Below are 21,749 nucleotides of genomic sequence, written 5' to 3' on the forward strand. Positions count from 1 at the left end.
ACATGAACACATACATACATACTGGCATCCATAATAAAACTATGAAGGTCAAAGTAACAAATGTATATACCAAACTTACTACAATCTACCAACAGTGACCACACTTATTCAATGAGAAGCAGTGTAGGGTGGTGTTTATCACCCTGAAATGAAATGTGCTGGGCCTAGCCTTGACCCCACCATGAGGAAGAAGGAAGGACAGTTCCTTGGGTTACTGACTCATCCTTCATGTCCCTGGTTACTTTGATGGACTGACTACAGTATGTACCTAATCAAGGTGCTCAGAGAATCAAAGGAGATAATCCTTGCCAAAGAAATTACCATGTCGTCTGACATGTAATACGTGCTGTGTGGGTTAGCTATTATTACCACTACATTAATAACATTTTTAAGAATGATTTTATATTAGACCACAAAGATAAATCCACAGAATCCCCAAAGGCAGAAATTATACAGAACATACTATAAAAGTGCAACAAGAAATATAAAGCAAAAAAACCTAAATACTCGTAAACTCAGAAGCACTTCTGTATGTCTGATGTGTCAAATGAAAACTGAAAACACCGATAATTCATAATCATAATTGACAGAAATAAAAGTGAAACTAAGACATTTTGCTGCTTTATGTAGCAGACTGGACACTGACACGCACCGTTCTGTTCTCTCAAGGGTCTGATAAATGAAAACCAAATTTATAATTAAATGATAACCAGCAGTGCCTGGGTGGCTCAGTCACTTGGACATCCAACTTCAGCTCCGGTCATGATGTCACGGTCCGTGAGTTCAGGCCCTGCATCAGGCTCTGTGCTGACAGCTCAGAGCCTGGAACCTGCTTCATGTTCTGTGTCTCCCTCTCCTCTGTGCCTCCCTCTCTCTCCCTCTGTCTCTCTCAAAAATAAACAATGTTTTTAAAAATTTATAATTAAATCTTCTGTAAACAGAAAGAAGGACCGAAAGTGGACCAAAACGTACAAGGAAATCCCAGGTGACCAGCACAGATGAAATCATATTGACAGAAGATGAATAGAAGAACTCCCTAAGAACCAAAAATAAAGACAGATCTTCCCAAGGAAGCCCCAGAGACTGAGCCAACTGAAAGAGAAGGCAAGGACAAGCCACTGGACAGTCACCAGATTGCAGACCTGCACAATGAACGAGTGAGCCAACCAGGTCCTGCTGCCTTCCCATCTCCCTCCTTGGTAACACAGAATAAACCCTGCAGCCCTGGTCTCCAGAATAAAAATGGAAAATTACTCCTACGGTAAGCAATCTACCCGGAGGTGGGAAACAGATGTAGATATGGGGACCAGAGACCGCCGTCCTCTACACCAGATAGAGCAGAAAAGGGGGTTAATGCAGGAAAGCCAGCTCCGTCCCCCAAGAAAAACCCATCCTCGCAACTCCTCAAGAGGCCCACGGCTTGCCTGCCTGCTCTCCAGCCAGCTGGGCTCCCAACATACAAGTCCATCAGTCAACAGGCATCACCACTCACGCGTCAGCTCTCCCTTTAAAAAAGCTGCTGCCGGGGCGCCTGGGTGGCGCAGTCGGTTAAGCGTCTGACTTCAGCCAGGTCACGATCTCGCGGTCCAGGAGTTCGAGCCCCGCGTCAGCTCTGGGCTGATGGCCCAGAGCCTGGAGCCTGCTTCCGATTCTGTGTCTCCCTCTCTCTCTGCCCCTCCCCCATTCATGCTCTGTCTCTCTCTGTCCCAAAAATAAATAAACGTTGAAAAAAAAAAAAAAAAAAGCTGCTGCCAATTCCACTACTAGATATTTACCCAAAGGATACAAGAATACAGATCCGAAGGGGCACATGCACCCTAACGTCTATAGCAGCATTATCAACAATATGCAAACTAGGGAAAGAGCCTAAATGTCTAACAACTGATGATTAGGTACAGACGTGGTATATATGCACAATGGAAGATTACACAGCGATCAAAAAGAATGAAATGTTGCCATGTGCAACAATGTGGGTGAAGCGAGAGTGTATCATGCTAAGCGAAATGAGTCGGTCAAAGACAAATACCATATAATTTCACTCATATGTGGAGTTTAAAAAACAGATGAACATACAGGAAGGAAAGAAAGAAAGAGGGAAGCAAACCAGAAGAGACTCTTGACTACAGAGAACAAACTGAGGGCTGATGGGGGGAGACGGGTGGGGGGTGGGGGGCGCTAAATCAAGGGTGGGTATCAAGGAGGGCACTGATGATGGGCATGGAGCGTTAGACGTAAATGAGGAACTGCCAAATTCTACTCCTGAGACCAGTATTACACTCTATGTTAACTAGCTAGAATTTAAATAAAAATCGGAAGAAAAAAAAAAAAGTTGCTGGAGAAACAGACTTAGAGAAGCACAGAGAAAACTGGTGTCGCCAACTTCTATCCGATCAGTTTAACCGTTTACTCGTACAACAAACTCAGTCCCAAAGACTACTAAGGATCTGAGGAACGAGCAACATTAAAAAGCAAGACCGTGATGAAAAGTAAGACCCAACCTACAGGCCGAGGAGATAAGAATGTAACTTGGGTAATCCTAATGTTTAACCCTGAATATTTGTTATTATACTTAACCCTAAATTCTGTCCCAAAACAGAATTTTTATAATCCTACAATTTATCCTCAAATTCAAAAGTACACAAATAGGCCAAATACAAGCAGTTAGAGAAAAGGGTCAACCAGAACATGAAAGAGAAAACCAAAAGGTAATGAGTGTTGAAATACAATAGAGATTCTCCAGAATAAGATGAGCAGGGATAAACATCAAACTTGAAAACTCAAAGATAAAACCAAGGAAGAACACTGAAAGAGTCTGGAAGTTCTTCAAAAGCTTGAAGAATTACCACAGGACCCAACAATTCCACTACTAGGTATACATCCAAGAGACGTGAAAAAAATACGTCCACATAAAACCTTGTGTGAAAATGTTCACAGCAGCATCATTCTCAACAGCCAAATTTGGAAACAACCTAAGTGTTCATCAAGAATGGAAAATCAAGATGTTGTATTATCTGTACAATGGAATACTATCCAGTCATAGAAAGACTGATGCAGCGGGCGCTTAGGCGGCCCAGTCAGTTAAGTGTCCGACTTTGGAGCCCCACATCTGGGCTCTGAGCTGTCAGCACAGAGCCCAGAACTGGCTTTGGATTCTGTCTCCCTCTCCCTCTGCTCCTCCCTGGCTCCAGCATGCGTGCTCTCTCTCTCTCATAAATGAATAAATGTTAAAAAAAAAAAAAAAAAAAAAAAAAAAAAAAACTGAAGTACAGGGGCACCTGGGTGGCTCAGTCATTTAAGCGTTCAACTTTGCCTCAGGTCATGATTTCATGGTTCATGGTTCAAGCCCCGCATCTGACTCTGTGCTGACAGCTCAGAGCCTGAAGCCTGCTTTGGATTCTGTGTCTCACTCTCACTGCCTCTGCCTCTCTCTCTCTCTCTCTCTCTCTCTCAAACACTAAAAGAAATGAAGTACTGATAAACCATATGCTAAGTGAAAGAGGACAGACACACACACACACACACACACACACACACATCACATTTTGTGTATTTCACTTATACAAAATATTCAGAATAGGTAAAGCTACAGACAGAAAGTAGATTAGTGGTTTGCAGGGACCAAGGGAAAAGGGGCAATGGACATGGGGTTTCACTGGGTGATGAAAATATTCTGAAATTAGATAGTGGTGTGGTCACACAACTTTGTGATATGCTAAAAACCATTTAACATCGGGTTTTCAAAAAACAATTGTCATCACATCTACAAACTAAAAAAAACACAGAATCTAAGAGATGAAGAAAAAAGCATTTGACAAAAATCTAACACCCATTTATGTTAAAAAGTTCAGTAAACTAGAAATAGAGGGGGAATTTTTTCAACTTGGTAAAGACTATCTACAAAAAACCTAGGGTCAACATCCTACTTAAATCTGGGAAACTCAAGATTTTCCCACTAAAATCAAGGCTGTTGCCTCTCACCACCATTCCTCAACGTCATACTAAACGCTCTAGCTAATATAGTAGGACAAGAAATAAAAGGTAGACAGATTAAGACGGAAGAAATAAAGTTCTTTGTTCACATAAGATGTGATTATAGAAAATCTTAAAGAACTGATGACCCCCCCATCCCACTCCGAAGCCAAAAAAACAAACAAACAAACAAAAACTATATACAAGGTTAACATCTAGAAGTCAATCATTTCCCTATATACTAGCAATTAACAAGTGGAGTTTGAAATAAAAAACAGGGTGCCTGGGTGGCTCAGTCAGTTAAGCGGCCGACTTCAGCTCAGGTCATGATCTCACAGTTCGTGGGTTCGAGCCCCGCATTGGGCTCTGTGCTGATAGCTCAGAGCCTGCAGCCTGCTTCAGATTCTGTGTCTCCCTCTCCCTCTGTCCCTCCCCAGCTCGCACTCCATCTCTGTGTCTCTCAAAAATAAAATAAAAAACGTTAAAAAATATGTATTTGAAATACAAAACACAATACCATTTACATCAACACCCAAAAATGAAATCCTTGTGAATCTAACAACATATGTACAAGATCTATATGATTAAGTACAAAACTATGATTAATGAAATCCAAGAACTAAGAATAGAAAGGTATTACATGTTCACGGGTCAAAAGACTCAATATTACCCCGATGTGAGTTCTTCCCAACATGATCTCAAGATTCGATATACTTCCAAAGTCCTACCAAGTTAAGGAAGGAAAACCTCCAAACTCATTCTATGAGGCCAGCATTACCTTGATGCCAAAACCAGACAGACCCCAATAAAAAGAACTACAGGCCTATATCCCTGATGAACATAGATGCAAAACTCCTCAAAAAGCTACTAGCCAAAAGGATCCAACAATACACTAAAAGAACGACCAAGTGGGATTTATTCCTGGGCTGTAGGGCTGGTTCAATGTCCACAAATCAATGTGATACACATTAACGAAAGAAAGGATAAGAACCACGTGATCCTCTCAATAGATACAGAAAAGGTGTATGGCAAAAATACAGCATCCTTTGATAAAAAACCCTCACGAAAGTAGGAATAGAAGAAACATACCTCAAGATCATAAAGGCCATACACAGAAGACCCACAACTAATATCCTCACGGGGGAAAAACGAAGAGCTTTCCCCACCGAGGTTAGGAACACGACACGGATGTCCACTCTTACCACTGTTATTCTACACAGTATTGGCAGCCCTGGCCTCAGCAATCAGACAACAAAATGAAATAAAAGGCATCTAAATTGGCAAGGAAGAAGTCAAAGTTTCACTCTCTGCAGATGCCATGATATTCCTCAGGGAAAACCCGAAAGACTCCATCAAAAAACTACTAGAACTGATATGAGAATTCAGCAAAGTCACAGGACATAAAATGAACACAGAAATTGGTTGCATTTCTATACACCATTAATGTGAAGCAGCAGAAAGAGAAATCAAAGAATCATTCCCATTTACAAATGCACCGAAACCATCAGATACCTAGGAATAAATCTAACCAAAGATGTAAAACATCTGTTAGCTGAAAACTATAGAAAGCTTATGAAAGAAATTGAAGAGGACACGAAGAAATGGAAAAACATCCTGTGCTCACGAACTGTCAGAAGAAATACTGTGAAAATGTCGATACTACCCCAAAGCAATCTATACATTCAATGTAATCCCTATTGAAATAACGCCAGCCTTCTTCACACAACTAGAACAATTCTAAAATTTGTATGGAACCAGAAAAGACCCCGAATAGCTAAAGTAATGTTGAAAAAGAAAATCAAAGCTGGAGGCATCACAATTCTGGATTTCAAGCTGTATTACAAAGCTGTAATTATCAAGACAGTATGGTACTGGCACAAAAACAGACACACATAGATCTATGAACACAACAGAGAGCCCAGATGGACCCACAAATGTATGGCCAACTAATCTTCGACAAAGCAGGAAAGAGTATCCAATGGAATAAAGACCGTGTCTTTGGCAAATGGTGCTGGGAGAATGGACGACGACATGCCGAAGAATGAATCTGGACCCCTTTCTTACACCATACACAAAAATAAATTCAACGTGGATGAAAGACCTAAATGTAAGACAGGAAACCATCAGAATCCTAGGGGAGAAAGCAGGCAACCACCTCCTTGACCCTGGCCACAGCAACTTCTTGACATGTCTTACTTGACATGTCTCCTGAGGCAACAGAAACAAAAGCAAAAATGAATTTTTTATCAAGGTAAAAAGCTTCTGCACACCAAAGGAAACAATCAACAAAACTAAAAGGCAACAGAATGGGAGAAAATATTTGCAGATGACATATCAGACAAAGGGTTAGTATACAAAATCTATAAAGAACTTACCGAACTCAACACCAGAAAAACAAATAACCCAGTATAGAAATGGGCAAAAGACACAAACGCTTTTCCAAAGACATCCAGATGGCTAACAGACACATGAAAAGATACTCAACATCACTCAGCATCAAGGAAATACACATCAAAACCACAATGAGACACCGCCTCACACCTATCAGAATGGCTCAAGTTAACAACTCAGACAACAACAGATGTTGGTGAGGATGCAAAGGGGAACCCTTTAGCACTGCTTGCGGGAATGCAAACTGGTGCAGTAACTCGGGAAAACAGTATGGAGCTTCCTCAAAAAATTAAAAATACAGCTACCCTGTGACCCAGCAATTGCACTACTAGGTGTTTATCCAAAGGATACAAAAATGCTGATTCGGGTGCACGTGGGTGGCTCAGCTGGTTAAGCATCCAACTTCGGCTCAGGTCATGATCTCACAGTTCATGGGATCGAGCCCCGTGTCGGGCTCTGGGCTGACAGCTCAGAGCCTGGAGCCTGCTTCGGATTCTGTGTCTCCCTCTCCTTCTACCTCTCCCCCACTCGTGCCCTATCTCTGTCTCAAAAATAAATAAGACATTAAAAAAAAATTTTAATGCTGATTCAAAGAGGCACATTCACCTCTGTTTACAGCAGCACTATCAACAACGGCCAAAGTATGGAAAGAGCCCAAGTGTCCATCAAGTGATGAATTGATAAAGAAGATATGGTATATACATACAACAGAATATTACTCGGCAATCAAAAACAATAAAATTCTTGCCATTCACAATAACTTGGATGGAACCAGAGTATATTATGCTAAGCAAAATAAGTCAGAGAATGGTAAATACCTTAGGTTTTCGCTCATATGTGAAATTTAACAACAAAACAGATGAACATAGGGGAAGAGAAAGAAAAAAGAGGTAAAAAGAGAGAGGGAGGCAAACTATAAGAGACTCTTAAATACAGAGAACTGAGGATTGTTGGAAGGGTGGTGGGTTGGAGATGGGCCAAATGGGTGATGGGCATTAAGGAGGGCACTTGTTGGGATGAGGACTGGGTGTTATATTTAAGTGATGAATCACTAAATTATCTTCCTGGAACAACAAAAAACAAAAAAGAGAATGTACTCAAGGAAGTGCAACTAGTAATAAAATGTTCATGTCAATAAAAAATAAAAAAGAATCCCAGAAAGTTATTTTGTGGATACTGACAAACTGATTCTAAGGTTTATACAGAGAGGCATAAGATCCAAAATAGCTCACACAACACTTTAGGAGAACAAAGTTGGAGGACTGATAACTCCTGACTTCCAGATTCACTATAAAGCTACAGTTAATCAAGACAGTGTAGTATTAACAAAAGAATAAACAAAAAGGTCAATGAAAGAGAATACAGAAGAAATAGACTCACATAAATAGAATCAAAGGATCTACGACAAAGGAGCAGAGGCAGCACAATGGAGCAACGATGGTCTTTTCAACAAATGGTGGTAGCATAATTGCACAACATGGAAAAATAAAAAAGGAATCTAGACACAGATCTTATTCACGTCACAAAAATTCAAAACAGATCAAGTTAAGTGTAAAATGCCGAAGTATAAAACTACTAGACGTGGGGCGTCTGGGTGGCTCAGTGGGTTGGACATTCGACTTCAGCTCAGGTCATAATCTTGCAGTCTGTGAGTTCGAGCCCCGCGTCGGGCTCTGTGCTGACCGCTCAGAGCCTGGAGCCTGCTTTGGGTTCTGTGTCTCCCTCTCTCTGCCCCTCCCCGGCTCACACTCTCTCTCTTTCTCTCAAGAATAAACATTAAAAAAAACTTTAATAGAAAAAAATTTTAAACTACTATAAGCTAACACAGGAAAAACCTACATAACTTTAGGTATGGCAATGACCTTTTTTAGATACAACCATCAAAAGCACAGTCCATGAAAGAAATAATTAATAAGCTGGACTTTATTTAAAATAAAAATTTCTAGGGGCACCTGGGTGGCTCAGTCAGTTTAAGCATCCAACTTCAGCTCAGGTCATGATCTCACAGTTTGTGGGGTTGAGCCCTGCATCCAGCTCTGTGCTGACAGCTCAGAGCCTGGAGCCTGCTTCAGATTCTGTGTCTTCCCCTCCCTCCCTCCCTCCCTCCCTCCCTCCCTCCCTCTCTCTCTCACTCTCTCTGCCCCTCCCCCACTCACACTGTGTCTCTCTCTCAAAAATAAACATTAAAAAATGTTTAATAAAAATTTCTGTTCTGCAAAAGATAACGTCAAGAGAATGAGAAGATAAGCCAGGACTGGAAGAAATTATTTGCAAAAGACATACTTGGTAAAAGACTGTCTTTCAAAATGCACAAAGACCTTTTAAAACTCAACAATAAGAGGGGCGCCTGGGTGGCTCAGTCAGCGGAGCATCCAACCTCGGCCTAGGTCATGATCTTGCTGTTCCCGAGTCTGAGCCCCATGTCGGGCTCTGTGCTGACAGCTCCTGCTTTGGATTCTGTGTCTCCCTGTCTCTGCTCCTCCCACACTCACACTCTGTCTCTCTCAAAAATAAACATTAAAAATTCAACAACAAGAAAACAACCCAATGAAGAAACAAGCCAAAGATCTTAACAACACCTCAACGAAGAAGATAAACAGATGGCAAATAAACCTATGAGAAAACGCTCCACATCACAGGTCATCAGGGAAATGCCAATTAAAACAATATGCCACTACACACCAAGAAGAATGGCCAAAATCCAAAACACTGGCAAAGACCAAACGTTAGCAAAGCTATGGAGCAACAGGAACTCTCATTTGTCGTCAGTGGGAATACGAAATGGCAGAGCCCCTTTGGAAGAGGAAGACAATTTGGGAGTTTCTCACAAAACTAAACCTACTCCTAACACACAGTCCAGGAGTCCTGCTCCTTGGTCCTTTGGTACTTAGCCACAGGGGTTGAAAGCGTATGTCCACACGGTGTTAACAGCAGCTTTATTCACATATTATGCTAAACCTGGAAGCAGCCAGGATGTCCTTCAGTATGTGAATAAACACACTGTGGTACATGCAGACGGCGTGCTATTTGGCACTAAAAAGAAAGGAGCTGTCACGCCATGAAAAGAGATGGAGAAATCTTAAAAAAGCCCCTCTGAAGTCCACATAGTGTAGGGTACCAACATCGTAGGATTCCAAGTAGGGATTCTGGAGAAAAGACAAGACTATGGACAAAGTAAAAAGTTGAGCGACAGTCAGAGGGATGAATAGGTGGAACACAGATTTTTAGGGCAATGAAAACACTCTGTATGATCACATAATGACAATACATGTCATTTGTCCAAATCCATGGAAGGTATAAAACCAAGAGGGAAGTATAAACTATGAATTTTGGGTGACTGTAACATGCCAGTGCAGGTTTCACAATGTAGTTGTAGCAAATGTACCACTCTAGTAGGGGGTGTTGATAATGGAGAAGGCTACGCATGTGTGGAGGCAGGAAGTATAGATCTCTGTACCTTCTTCTAAATGTTGCTGCGAGCCTAAAACTGCTCTAGAAAATAAACTCTTAATAAAAACAAACAGAAAAAAAATAAATAAATAAAAATAAAAACAAACAAAAGGTGAATTTTACAGTATGTGAACTATCTCAACGAAAGGGAGCAAGAAAAGCAAAAGAAAATGAAGAGTCAAGAGACAGGAAATCCCACACCCATCCTATCGGAGATTCAGGAGCAGAAAAAGGATGAAACACAGATGAAGAAATCATAAAGAAATAGGGAAGCTAAAGAAAGGCTGAAGCACTTAAAAAATTGTCAAAGCAAATTAGTACAATGCAATACGTAGGCACATTCCAGTAAAGTTTTGCAGGCCTGGGATCAAAAGAAAAATGCAGGCACTGAAAAACAAAATCAAACTACTCCCATGGAAGCAGGGGAAGAAGGCTGGCATCTGAGTCTTAGGGGGTGTGCTGACAGGAGACAGCGAGAAAACTCTGAAGCCCGGCATAGGGGTGAGCAAGGCCTGGGGGCACAAGAAGGTCTCATTCGGCCCCCTCTTCCTGAGCCCTAAGACTGGACAGAAAGTTCTGAGGAGGCAACGACTACAGAAGCAGAGCCTCTGAGACATCTTAAAAAAAAAAAAAAGACTAATGAAAACAAATGAAATCCAATCAACCAAAAGGTAAAGTAGGGCCAAGAATTCACAAATGAAGAAACAGTCTTTAAAAAATTGATGACGACAATTTACTTTATTCAAGTGCCAAACCTGGGCCAAAAATTAGAAAAGTCCTTCCTAAAATTCAAAAGGGTCCCAAAGGACCCCAAACAGGCAAAATAATCTTGAAAAAGAAGAACAAAGTTAGAGGTCTCACGCTTCCTGACTGCACAATTTACTACAAAACTGTGGTAATCAAGACACGGTGGTCCTGGCATAAAGACTGATATATAGACTCATGGGATGGAACAGACAGCCCTGAAATAAACCCTCACATATTTCGTCAAAGGATTACCGACAAGGATGCCCATACCATTCAATGGGGGGAAAGTAGCCCTTTCAACAAATGGTGCTAGGAAAACTGGATATACACGTGCAAAAGAATGAAGTTAGACCCTTACCTAACACTATATACAAAAATTAACTCAAAATGGATCAAAAACCTAAATATAAAAGCTAAAACCATAAAACTCTGAGAAGAAATAAAAAGCTTTAAGACCCTGAATCTGGCAATGATTTCTTGCATATGACATTAAGAGCACAGGCAACAAAAGAAAAAATGGGAAATCTGGATGTCATCAAAATTTAACTTTTATGCATCAAAGGACACTACCAAGAGTAAAAAAGGCAACCACAGAACGGGAGAAAAAAATTTGCAAGTCATATAATCTGATAAGGGGTTAATATCCAGAATATATAAAGAACTCTTATTAATCAACAACACACAACAACCCAATTAGAAAATAGGCAAAGGAGGGGCACCAGGGTGGCTCAGTCAGTTAAGCATCCGTCTCTGCATTTTGGTTCAGGTCGTGATCTCATGGCTTGTGAGTTCGAGCCTGCACTGGGCTCCGTGCTATGATCCTCTCTCCTCTCTCTCTCTCTGCCCCTCCCCCCGCTCACAGATGTGCTCTGTCTCTCAGAATAAGCTTAAAAAAAAAAAAAAAAAAGAAAAGAAAAAAAGAAAAAGAAAATAGGCAAAGGACATGAACAGACTTTTCTCCAAAGACGACAAACAAATGGCCAATAAGTATGTGAAAAGATGCCCAACATTACTAGTCATTAGCAAAATGCAAATCAAAACTATAATGACAGCTTCACACTCGTTAGGATAGCTACTATTAAAAAAAAAAAAAAATGATGAAGAGGACGTACAGAAAATCGAACGCTTGTGCACCGCTGGAGGGAATGTAAATTAGTACAGCTGCTGTGGAAAACAGGATATTTACTCAATAAATGAAAAGACAGAATTACCAAATAATCCAATAATTCCATTCCTAGGTATATACCCAAAATAACTGAAAGCAGGGACTCTAACAGATTATTTGTATCCCAATGTTCACAGCAGCATTATTTGCAATAGTACAAGGTAGAAGCAGCCCAAATGTCCGTGAAACAGATGCAAACAAACAAAATGTGGCATAAACATATATTGGATGTTAATCAACATTAAAAAGGAATGGCATTCTGATACGTGCTAAACATGGCTGAACTCCGAAAACGTTAAGCTAAGGGAATTAAGCCAGGTACAAAGAGACAATAGAAGATCCCACTTATATTACACACAGAACAGGCAAATTCATAAAGAGTATTAGAGAGGTTACCAGAACCAGGAGGCGAAAGGGGAGTTACTGTTCGATGAGTAATGGCTTCCGTTTGGGATGATGAAAAAGTTCTGGGAAGAGCGGTGATAGTCGCACAACGTTGTAAATGTACTTAATACCACTGAATTGCACACTAAAGATACACTAAAATGGTAAATTTCACGTTACGTATATTATGCACATTCCCACAGTTAATCTAGTTTCTTAATTATAACATTATGTATTATTGTGTGTATCGTATACCTTGGTAAAGTTCATTGGCAAAGGATACAAAATTTCATAATTATCCACTGTTGAAAGTTAAATTTTTTTTTAAGTTTATTTATTTTGAGTAAGACAGAGAGTAGGCAGAGGAGGGGGAGAGTGAGGGGGAGACAGAGAGAAAATCCCAAGCAGGTTCCACACTGTCTGTGCAGAGCCCGATGTGCGGTCTGAACTCATGGACCACAAGAACACAACCTGAACCAAAACCAAGAGTCGGACACTTAAACGGAGCCACTCAGGCACCCCTCCGCTTTTGAAAAGTCTAACAAGAGAGCATTTTCATACACACCAAGTGGGAATGCATGTCGATACGGTGTTTGTAAAGAATGTTTTAGCAATTTATCAGAAGTCACAAAACTATTTATTCTTTCTACTCATTCCTTCTAAGAATCTGCCATAAAGGGAAAAAGAGAAAACAAACAGGCACCAACAGTTAAGCACAAAAATGTTCACCAGCATATTATTTGCAGTGTTATAGTATCACCCAAAAATAGGGAACAGGGTAAATTAAATGATTAGGCACTCATAGCAGACAAGAAAAGGCATACCCTGAAAACAAAAACCTTAAATATGTAATGACATTAAAAAATATTATGTCAAAAAGGGAAGAGAAACCAAATTCTGTGTTATTCTGTTTTGTTTTCCTATATGCTAAAAAAAGCCAAGGAATAAACACACCCGTTTCAACAGTGATGGTCAATCCCCCAGCTAAGGACCCTACATGCTATTAAGGTGATACGACCTGGGTCAGAGAAGGCCTCACTGAAGGAACTGGCATCTGAATGGACAAAGACAATAAATGAAGGTTCCAAGCAGAGGATGTGTCCACCTTAGTTTTTATCATTTTCCTCAAACACAAGCTGTTTTACAATTAAGCTTCAAGCTAAAAAATAGGGGGAAACAAGAGTACTTGGAAAAGATTAAAAAAGGTTTTGTTCCCCCCCCCCCCCCCCCCACCGACAACACAACAAGTCAGCAGGGGGCACCCCAGGCAAGAATGTAAGTTGTAGCTAAAGTGCTCGGTTTTGTTGGCTTTTCGGTGAGCACGCCGCAAACCTTCTCAAAGTTTTACACACTCAAAAAAGCCTAAAAATCCTGGTTGCAATGCCAGGTTTTACCTTGGGAAAGTGACCCTAGAAGACGCATAACAGAAATTATCCAAAAACGCATTTTGTGAGTACCTCGTTTCCCACAAATTTTGCCAGCAAAGGATAACTGCTATCTTACCATCATTACCACGTTGCACAAAACCTTTCACCTTCATGTCTTCACGTGCTTCTCTAACAGTAAGATAAACAGGCTTGATAATATCAAATACAACCACTGCAGCCTCCACACTCCAACATTTACTACCTACCCAGGAAGCATCAGGCACTATGCAAGGCATTTCATATAGTTATCTCATTCCGTTTTTTCAAGCTTCTTTATTTTGAGAGAGACAGAGACAGAGAGAGACAGAATCCCAAGCAGGCTCCACGCTGTCAGTGTGTAGCCCGACGTGGGGCGTGATCCCACGATCCATGACATCATGACCTGAGCTGAAATCAAGATGCTTAACCCACTCAGCCACCCAGGCACCCCGCAAAACTCAGTTAACAAGAATCTATGAGGTAGATATGCTATCCCCGTTTTACAGTTGAGGAAACTGAGGCTCAGCACTTACGGCAGTTGCCCAGGGGGCAGATCTGCGATCCACACCCAGGTCTGTGAAGCGGAAACCCATGCGATTTCATCACCCCACACAGACTCTTCGCGAAGTAGAGACTCAGAAAAAAGTAATCATCTGGCCAGGTCTCCCTGGCAACTGGAAACCAGAGCCTTCCAACACTTGACCTAATGGTATGCTGTCTGCATACTGAACAAGTATATCATACACTTCTATCAGGGGTTCACAGAGCATAATACCACCATTAGATTTTAAATTTTTTTTTTCAACGTTTATTTATTTTTGGGACAGAGAGAGACAGAGCATGAACGGGGGAGGGGCAGAGAGAGAGGGAGACACAGAATCGGAACCAGGCTCCAGGCTCCGAGCCATCAGCCCAGAGCCTGACACGGGGCTCGAACTCACGGACCGCGAGATCGTGACCTGGCTGAAGTCGGACGCTTAACCGACTGCGCCACCCAGGCGCCCCTAGATTTTAAATAACATCATAAGGGAGTCAGGCATTACGCCAGAGAAAGATGCAGTGGCAAGGGAAAACTCCGCAGCAAGAACTAAAACAGGGATCAAAAGTAAAGTATCTGATCAAGAATACGCCAAAGAGTAACAGTAACAAAGTTTCCAGGTATAGTTTATAGAATCCTAGGATTGGAGTGTAAGGCCTATTCCGAAATCTTTTTAAATTTACAGTTGGGATGCCTATAGAAATTGCCAAGGATTCACAGTAATGATTACTTCAGTACGTAAGTACTTAGGACCATGTGCTTTTGATAAACATGTATGTTGTAATGACTTACAATAACGAAGAATAATTTACTTAAATATAAATGTTACTTACATATCCCAGTTTGGAGCAATTCGCAAATGCTGGATTAGTAAGTGGAACTAGAATAAAAGAATAAAACAAGATGTACATTTCCTTCATGAAATAACACGGAAAGTGACTGCTAAGTTAACAAATCGGACCTGTATACAATTGAAATGTGAATCCTGCATTAGGAGACAATCAATTACTCAGGAAGATGCAAAAGCACTGAACACACAAGACAAAAATAAACACTAAGAACATTACTTTCTCCTACCCAATTACATTCCATAAACGTGCCCCCACGCCCACGTTGCTCCCAAACACACACCAAGCACCAAACAAGTAACCTCAATACTATCTTGGAAGCAAACAATTTAAATTTTTTCAAGCCAGTTCCCCAATGAGCACCTAACTATGAAAAATGCCCCAGACCACTGTAACCCCTTTCTGAGGAAGACTTCAAAAGCTCTACCAAATTCCTGTGGTTTTACCGATGGCCAAGACAGTCCGAGAAAATATTTGCAGGGGAAAAAGAAAGAAAAGCCTTAGAGACTCTGGGTCTCCTATCAGAGTGATATCAGAAATCTCGGGAGTTTGCCAGGTCAACCCAGGAAAGCAGGCCTTGTTCCACATGGGCAGCTCATTCTGGCAGCTGATGACAAGGTCTAATGTCTTAAGATTTCAGATATGAAAAATATCTTACAATTATTACAAGTTAAAATAAAACGCAAGCCAGAGTATAACAAAAGAAAAAGTTCAAGATCACGGTCTACTCAACTTCTTTCAGATCTAACGACTGGACAAAATTCTGGCAAACCTATAATCTTGATAAGTCTTTTTTTTTTTTCACTGCACCTAAATCAAATGAGTATTTTAGCACTGATGTTTTAATCTTAATAGAAACACGAAAGCTACACGCCAAAGGCAGGCTGCCAGGACCACAAAAGGAGACTTCACAACTGAACTACCCACCAGAGGTGAATGGAGGAGGCGCGTGGCCACCTCCCGGTGTCCAGTCACGACACACAAATAGCAAAGGAGGTTCAGCTTGGCTCGCGAGGCCCCCGTGCTCTTCTCAGTGGAGTCGATCTGTGAGCACACCTGCTGCAAAAAGTCGTTCCAATCTTGGTCTTTTAGAAATGCTAATTTATCCACTGGAGAGGAAAGAACAAATTAAAAGTGGGTATCAGGTAAAAAAAAAAAAAAAATTGCTGAAAACACTACAAGAGAAATAAAAAACGGAACGCAGAATTTCAGCAGCTGAGGACAAAGGCAATCATAAATTTACAATGTCAAAACCATAAAGTCCTCCAAAGAGGACACTACTTTTATTTATTCTTCTAGATTCCTCTCCTTTTCTACCCATGGACCCTTTTTCTCTATGTGAATGGAAAACCACCTTTAAAAGATGCCTAAAGGAGAATCATCCTGCAACCGAGATTTTAACAAAATACTCAAGAAAGTTGTATTACAAAAAAGCAAGTGATAGCCTTCGTATAAATAGAGCAATCTAGCTGTAAAATGTTGGAAAAGCTAAGAATTGTGCAGTTGTTAAAAAGTTCCAATGAAATGACTGTTAAACGTAACAGGTTAATACAGTAGTTGAAATCCTCTGGGAGATCCAAGGCCAAGCCATATACAAACAGAAAACAAAAATGGGCAATAAGATGCCATCCAAAATGACCACAGTTTTGGCTAATTTCCATCTTTGAATAAAATAAGCAGTAATAATAATTTCCTAAGATAACTCAGAGTAAAGAGGAAAAGGGAAGGAATATTATTTTGAAATAATACTCCTCTAAGGTTGGCTCTATTTGGCACTGTATATTTAAATTCAAATGTTTTATTTTGAATTTACTTTGATTTGATATGAAATCCTGGATTATACTCCAGCGATGATGAAGAATGTTTTTCTAGATCTAGTTTACCAGCTTAAAATAGATTTTATCATACAAAATACATCAAAGTTTAAGGTGTAAACGAATTTCTGATGCTCATCCCACATAAGACTTCCCATTAGGTGAAAGGAAACCGAACCCATCTTCTTTGAGTATCTTCATTCCCACACCCTCCCCACAAAAGTAAACCATCTGACCCCATTGTCAACCCCCTAGAGTAGAGTCTCAATTCTTTGTTGTGGTCTCCGACCCTCTGTACCCACAAGAATACCATAAATGTTGGAAATCCAATGGGCTCTACAAGAGGGAAGGGCAAGAGACGGGCCCGCACAGCTTTATAGGAACGTTCACTTCCACAGGGGTGCAGGGCAGCCAGACTCAGCTGGGCACGGTCAAAGGATGGCACAAATGGATTACAGGTTGTTTGCAATGCACACAGCACTACCCCAAGAATATAGCCAGTTGGCAAGAAAACAGGAATGTAGCTATTCATAAATAAATAACATCTTCCATTTGCTTTAAAAAAAGCAGGGGGGGGTGGTGCGCGCTGAGTGGCTCTGACTCTTGGGTTTCAGCTCAGGTCATGATCTCACGGTTTGTGCATTCAAGCCCCACATTGGGCTTCTCGATGATGGTACGGAGCCTGCTTGGGATTCTCTCTCTCTCCTGTCTCTCTCTCTGCCCCTCCCCTGTTCACATGCTCTGTCTCAGTCTCTAAATAAACAAAAAAAAACCCCATTTGCTGTTAGAAGTCTTATTTATATCTGTCTGCCAAGAGTCTATGTGTTTGACAAGCGCCTTGTAATCCTACCTGAATATGCTGGTAGATGCAGTATCTTTGGATCAAATTTAATTGGTGGTTGTTTCATTATCTGTGGTTGGAAAAAAGAAAAAAAACCTTTTAAAGATGCCTTTTGAGACATATGGGTCTCCTGACATAACTCCAATTATCAGGTTATAAATCAAGGAAGACAGAAAAGAACACTACAAAACCTGTCACCAAAAAGAAAAAGAATTCAACAGTGCCCTTTCTAATTAAAATATGGAAACACTGGGGCGCCTGGGTGACTCAGTCGGTTAAGCGTCCGACTTCAGCTCAGGTCACGATCTCACGGTCCATGAGTTCGAGCCCCGCATCGGGTTCTGGGCTGACGGCTCAGAGCCTGGAGCCAGTTTCAGATTCTGTGTCTCCCTCTCTCGCTGCCCCTCCCCCATTCATGTTCTGTCTCTCTCTGTCCCCAAAATAAATAAACATTAAAAAAAAAAAATTTTTTTTAAATATGCAAACACCAACACACAAAACACCATAAGCACTTGTTTATAAAAACAAGATCATTTTGAGGCACCTGACTGACTCAGTCAGTAGACCATGAGACTTTTGATCTTGAGATCAGGAGTTCCAGCCCCACAACGAGGGCAGAGTTTACTTTAAATAAACAAAGTTTTGGGGCGCCTGGGTGGCGCAGTCGGGTTAAGCGTCCGACTTCAGCCAGGTCACCATCTCGCGGTCTGTGAGTTCGAGCCCCGCGTCGGGCTCTGGGCTGATGGCTCAGAGCCTGTTTCCAATTCTGTGTCTCCCTCTCTCTCTGCCCCTCCCCCATTCATGCTCTGTCTCTCTCCGTCCCAAAAATAAATAAACGTTGAAAAAAAAAAAATTTAAATAAACAAAGTTTTGTGGAAAAAGAAGCACTTTATCTTGGCTTACTCTTAAGCTCATCAACCTCTAGGTAGAAATTCAGTCATTCAGGGGCACCTGGGTGGGTGGCTCAGTCAGCTAAGCATCCGACTCTCGGTTTTGGCTCAGGTCATGATCTCACGGTTTCCTGAGTTCAAGCCCCACGTGGAGCTCTGCGCTGACAGTGTGCAGCCTGCTTAGAGGTCTCTCTCTCCCCCCTCTCTCTCTGCCCCTCCCTGCTCATGCTGTCTTGGTCTCTCTCAAAATAAATAAACTTAAAAAAAAAAAAAAAAGAAAGAAAGAAATTTAGTCATTCAACGAATATTTACTGGGTCCCTGTAAGGGTGAGGCACTATGCTAAGTGCTAAGGGGGATACAAATATATAAGACACGATCCTACAGTCAGAGAGCAGATACTCTGAGAAGATAAACATGTTAAATACCAAAAAAAAAAAAAAAAAAAAAAAATATTCAACAATGCAAAACGGGCAGGACGTAATTAGAGACAGAACATTTCACAGGAATTTTTCTAACACATTAGAGAATGCAGCAAGCACTTAGGCTGACAAGGCTTATGGAAGAACCAGAAGGAGGGCTCAGGTTTTAAAGAATACGAAGTTCATGGTTGAATTCGAGAACACACTATTCCAGGAAGATGTAATCAGCATGAATAGGAAAGTACACAATTTTTTTTTAAGAAACTGGAAAAATGAGTAGTTAGATCCATGAGTTTGGAACAGCCAGGGTACTTTCACCTCGACAGTTTTAATTTAAAAATTCAACCGTCATTTCTATATCTAACATCTCCAAAACCTCTTTATAGAGCATTTTAAAAAGCTTTGCTGGTGGTTTTCTTGCCAAAAATGCATAACCTCCTCCATGTTAATCATGAGAAACACTTGGAAAAACCCAGGTTGAGGGACAGCCTACAAAATACCTGGTAAGTACTCTTCAAATATGAAAGCCACGAAGGCCAAGGAAAAACTAAGAAATTACAAGGCCATGAAAGACAAGGACAGAAGGTAACAGAAAAAGGCCGAACAGCAAAGTGGAACAAGAGAGCCTAGAAGAGAAAAAGGACATCAGGGGTACGAGTGGTAAAATTCGAATAAATTCGGTAATTTAGTTAACACCGTACCAATGTTAGTTCCCAGCTTTGCTAACCATACTATGGTCCCATGAGATGCTAACATCAGAGAAAGTTGGGTAAAAAGTACACGAGAACTCTATTTTTGAACCTTTTCTGTATATCTAAAATTAGAAGTTTAAAAAAAAATTTTGACTAAGGCTGCCCCAAAACAAGTAAGTATGGTTAGAAAAAGAAATAAAGAAACAGAACCTTGTCAAAACACATTACAAACTGTTCTTAGAAGGTCCACTGGGAAAATGACCCATTTCACATTAAATCTGGCATGATATACAGTTACTCTGTCAGATAGCTGAACTCATAAAAAGAATTAGCTCCATTATGAAAAATAGCTGGGTAATCTGTATTAAATGTTGTCTACCTCGTAGATAAATATGCATCCAATTACCCATTTGTTCTTTCTTAATTTATTTTTGAGAGAGAGAGAGAGAGAGAGAGAGAGAGAGAGAGAGAGAGAGAGAGAATGCGAGTGGGGGAGGGAAAGAGAGTGAGGGAAACACAGAATCCAAAGCAGGTTCCAGACTCCCAGCTGTCAGCACAGAGCCCGACACAGGGCTCGAACTCACGAACCATAAGATCATGCATGACCTGAGCCGAAGTTGGCCATTTACCAATTGAGCCACCCAAGCACCCCAGAACCCATTTGTTCTACAGTAATGTTCCCCAAAGAAATGGGGGGAAATGGTCATAAATCAAAACAGAAAAAGACGTTTTAAAAAGAAAATTAAAATATAGAATAGGTAATACAGAGGGACTGAGAAGTTGATTTTTTTTCTTAAGAATACTCATCATCCCCTGGCGATACAGAGGTATATTCCAAGAGACGTGAAGCAACAAAAATCACGCCGGGTATGAAGTGCACCGTGAACCATGACTCCCCAAGCCCCCAGTGTCTCCCCGCCATCTGGCCTGCAGCCCTGAGCACCCACTAGTCTCTTTGTGACCTGCCCACCCACCCCAGCAGGGGGAGCAGTGCTCACTCACATCTGCCTTCCTGACACAACCAAGACTAGAGTGGTTGGAGAAATTCATTCGAGAATGTATAGAGAAACAAAAAAATGAGGACTAAGGTCTGAGGTCTAGAAGCCCATGGACTGAGGGGAGGCAGAGCCGATGCAGAAGAGGAAGAAATTCAGCACTCAGTGAAGGGTCAAGTAACACAGGAAGAGGAGAGGGTCACACACAGGGTGGGCGTCAGAAGTGTTGATGTGTGGCACACATGAAATAAAAGGAGACATGAGGAACAGCAAAGAAAAGAAAGCCAATAGTATCTGGAATGAAGATATCACCAGGATTTCAGCCCTCTAAATAAAGTCTAAATAAAGCTCAGCCCTCAGCTGTTAGGGCATCTTTCCCCACCTTTGGGTTGTCGATAATTGGGGTGATGACAAGATCAGAGTCTGTGTAGATAAGCTCTCTCATCTGGGATTCCAGGTCCTGCTGACTCAGGTGTTCACTTGCAATCTGAAATAAGAACAAAAATGAGGCTTTGTTTCTGTGACTTACTGCAGAGCTCTTAAGAACTGGGCTAGTAAGACCCTGAGTAAGACACCACTGGAAGGGTCACCTGTATCTATGGGCCTCAGGTTGCTATTCAAAACACTTCCAGAGACCGTCTTCTTTGATCTTCACAAAAATCCTCAGTTCTATGCATCATCATTCTCATGGTTACAGAAGGAAAAAACAAAGGTCAAAGTAACCAATTTGTTCACATTTACCACAAAGGCTGGTTAGTTAGAACCAGAAAACAGATCTTCTATAGTTTGATGTTTCAGCTACAATGAGGCAAACTTGTTTTTCAATTACCAGGATGGTTTTTATCATTCATCCACTCGACACTCACCAATTTATTCTGCTTTACAAAATATTCAGTATGAAGCTAAAATTACAGCGTAAAGGAATTTCAAGATCAAATACTAACCCTCTACCTAAGCATTAAACACCTCTATCTTTATAAAAGCTAACGTGGGCAGGGGCGCCTGGGTGGCTCAGTCAGTTGAGCGTCCGGCTCAGATCATGACCTCACGGTTCCTGAGGTTGAGTCCGGCATCGGGCTCTGTGCTGACAGCTTGGAACCTGGAGCCTGCTTCGGATTCTGTGTCTCTCGCGGCCCCTCCCATGCTCACACTCTCTCTCTCAAATATAAACATTAAAAAAAAAAAAAATGTTTCAAATA

At 41.2% G+C, this 21,749-nt stretch overlaps 1 protein-coding gene across 5 annotated transcripts in view; it reads right to left on the minus strand.

Moving 5' to 3' along the window:
• ULK4 (unc-51 like kinase 4) overlaps positions 1 to 21,749 on the minus strand; it is a 582,128-nt gene that overhangs the window by 527,553 nt on the left and 32,826 nt on the right. For all 5 annotated transcript variants that reach the window (XM_047874598.1, XM_047874600.1, XM_047874597.1 and 2 more), the window contains exons 13-16: positions 20,933 to 21,037; positions 17,563 to 17,623; positions 15,826 to 16,007; positions 14,884 to 14,930 (exon numbers count right to left, since the gene is read on the minus strand). In XM_047874598.1, coding sequence (XP_047730554.1) covers positions 14,884 to 14,930; positions 15,826 to 16,007; positions 17,563 to 17,623; positions 20,933 to 21,037 — 395 coding nt within the window. The remainder of the gene's footprint in view (positions 1 to 14,883; positions 14,931 to 15,825; positions 16,008 to 17,562; positions 17,624 to 20,932; positions 21,038 to 21,749) is intronic.

The sequence above is a fragment of the Prionailurus viverrinus genome, chromosome C2 (assembly GCF_022837055.1).
Source record: "Prionailurus viverrinus isolate Anna chromosome C2, UM_Priviv_1.0, whole genome shotgun sequence".
NCBI classification, from domain to species: domain Eukaryota; kingdom Metazoa; phylum Chordata; class Mammalia; order Carnivora; family Felidae; genus Prionailurus; species Prionailurus viverrinus.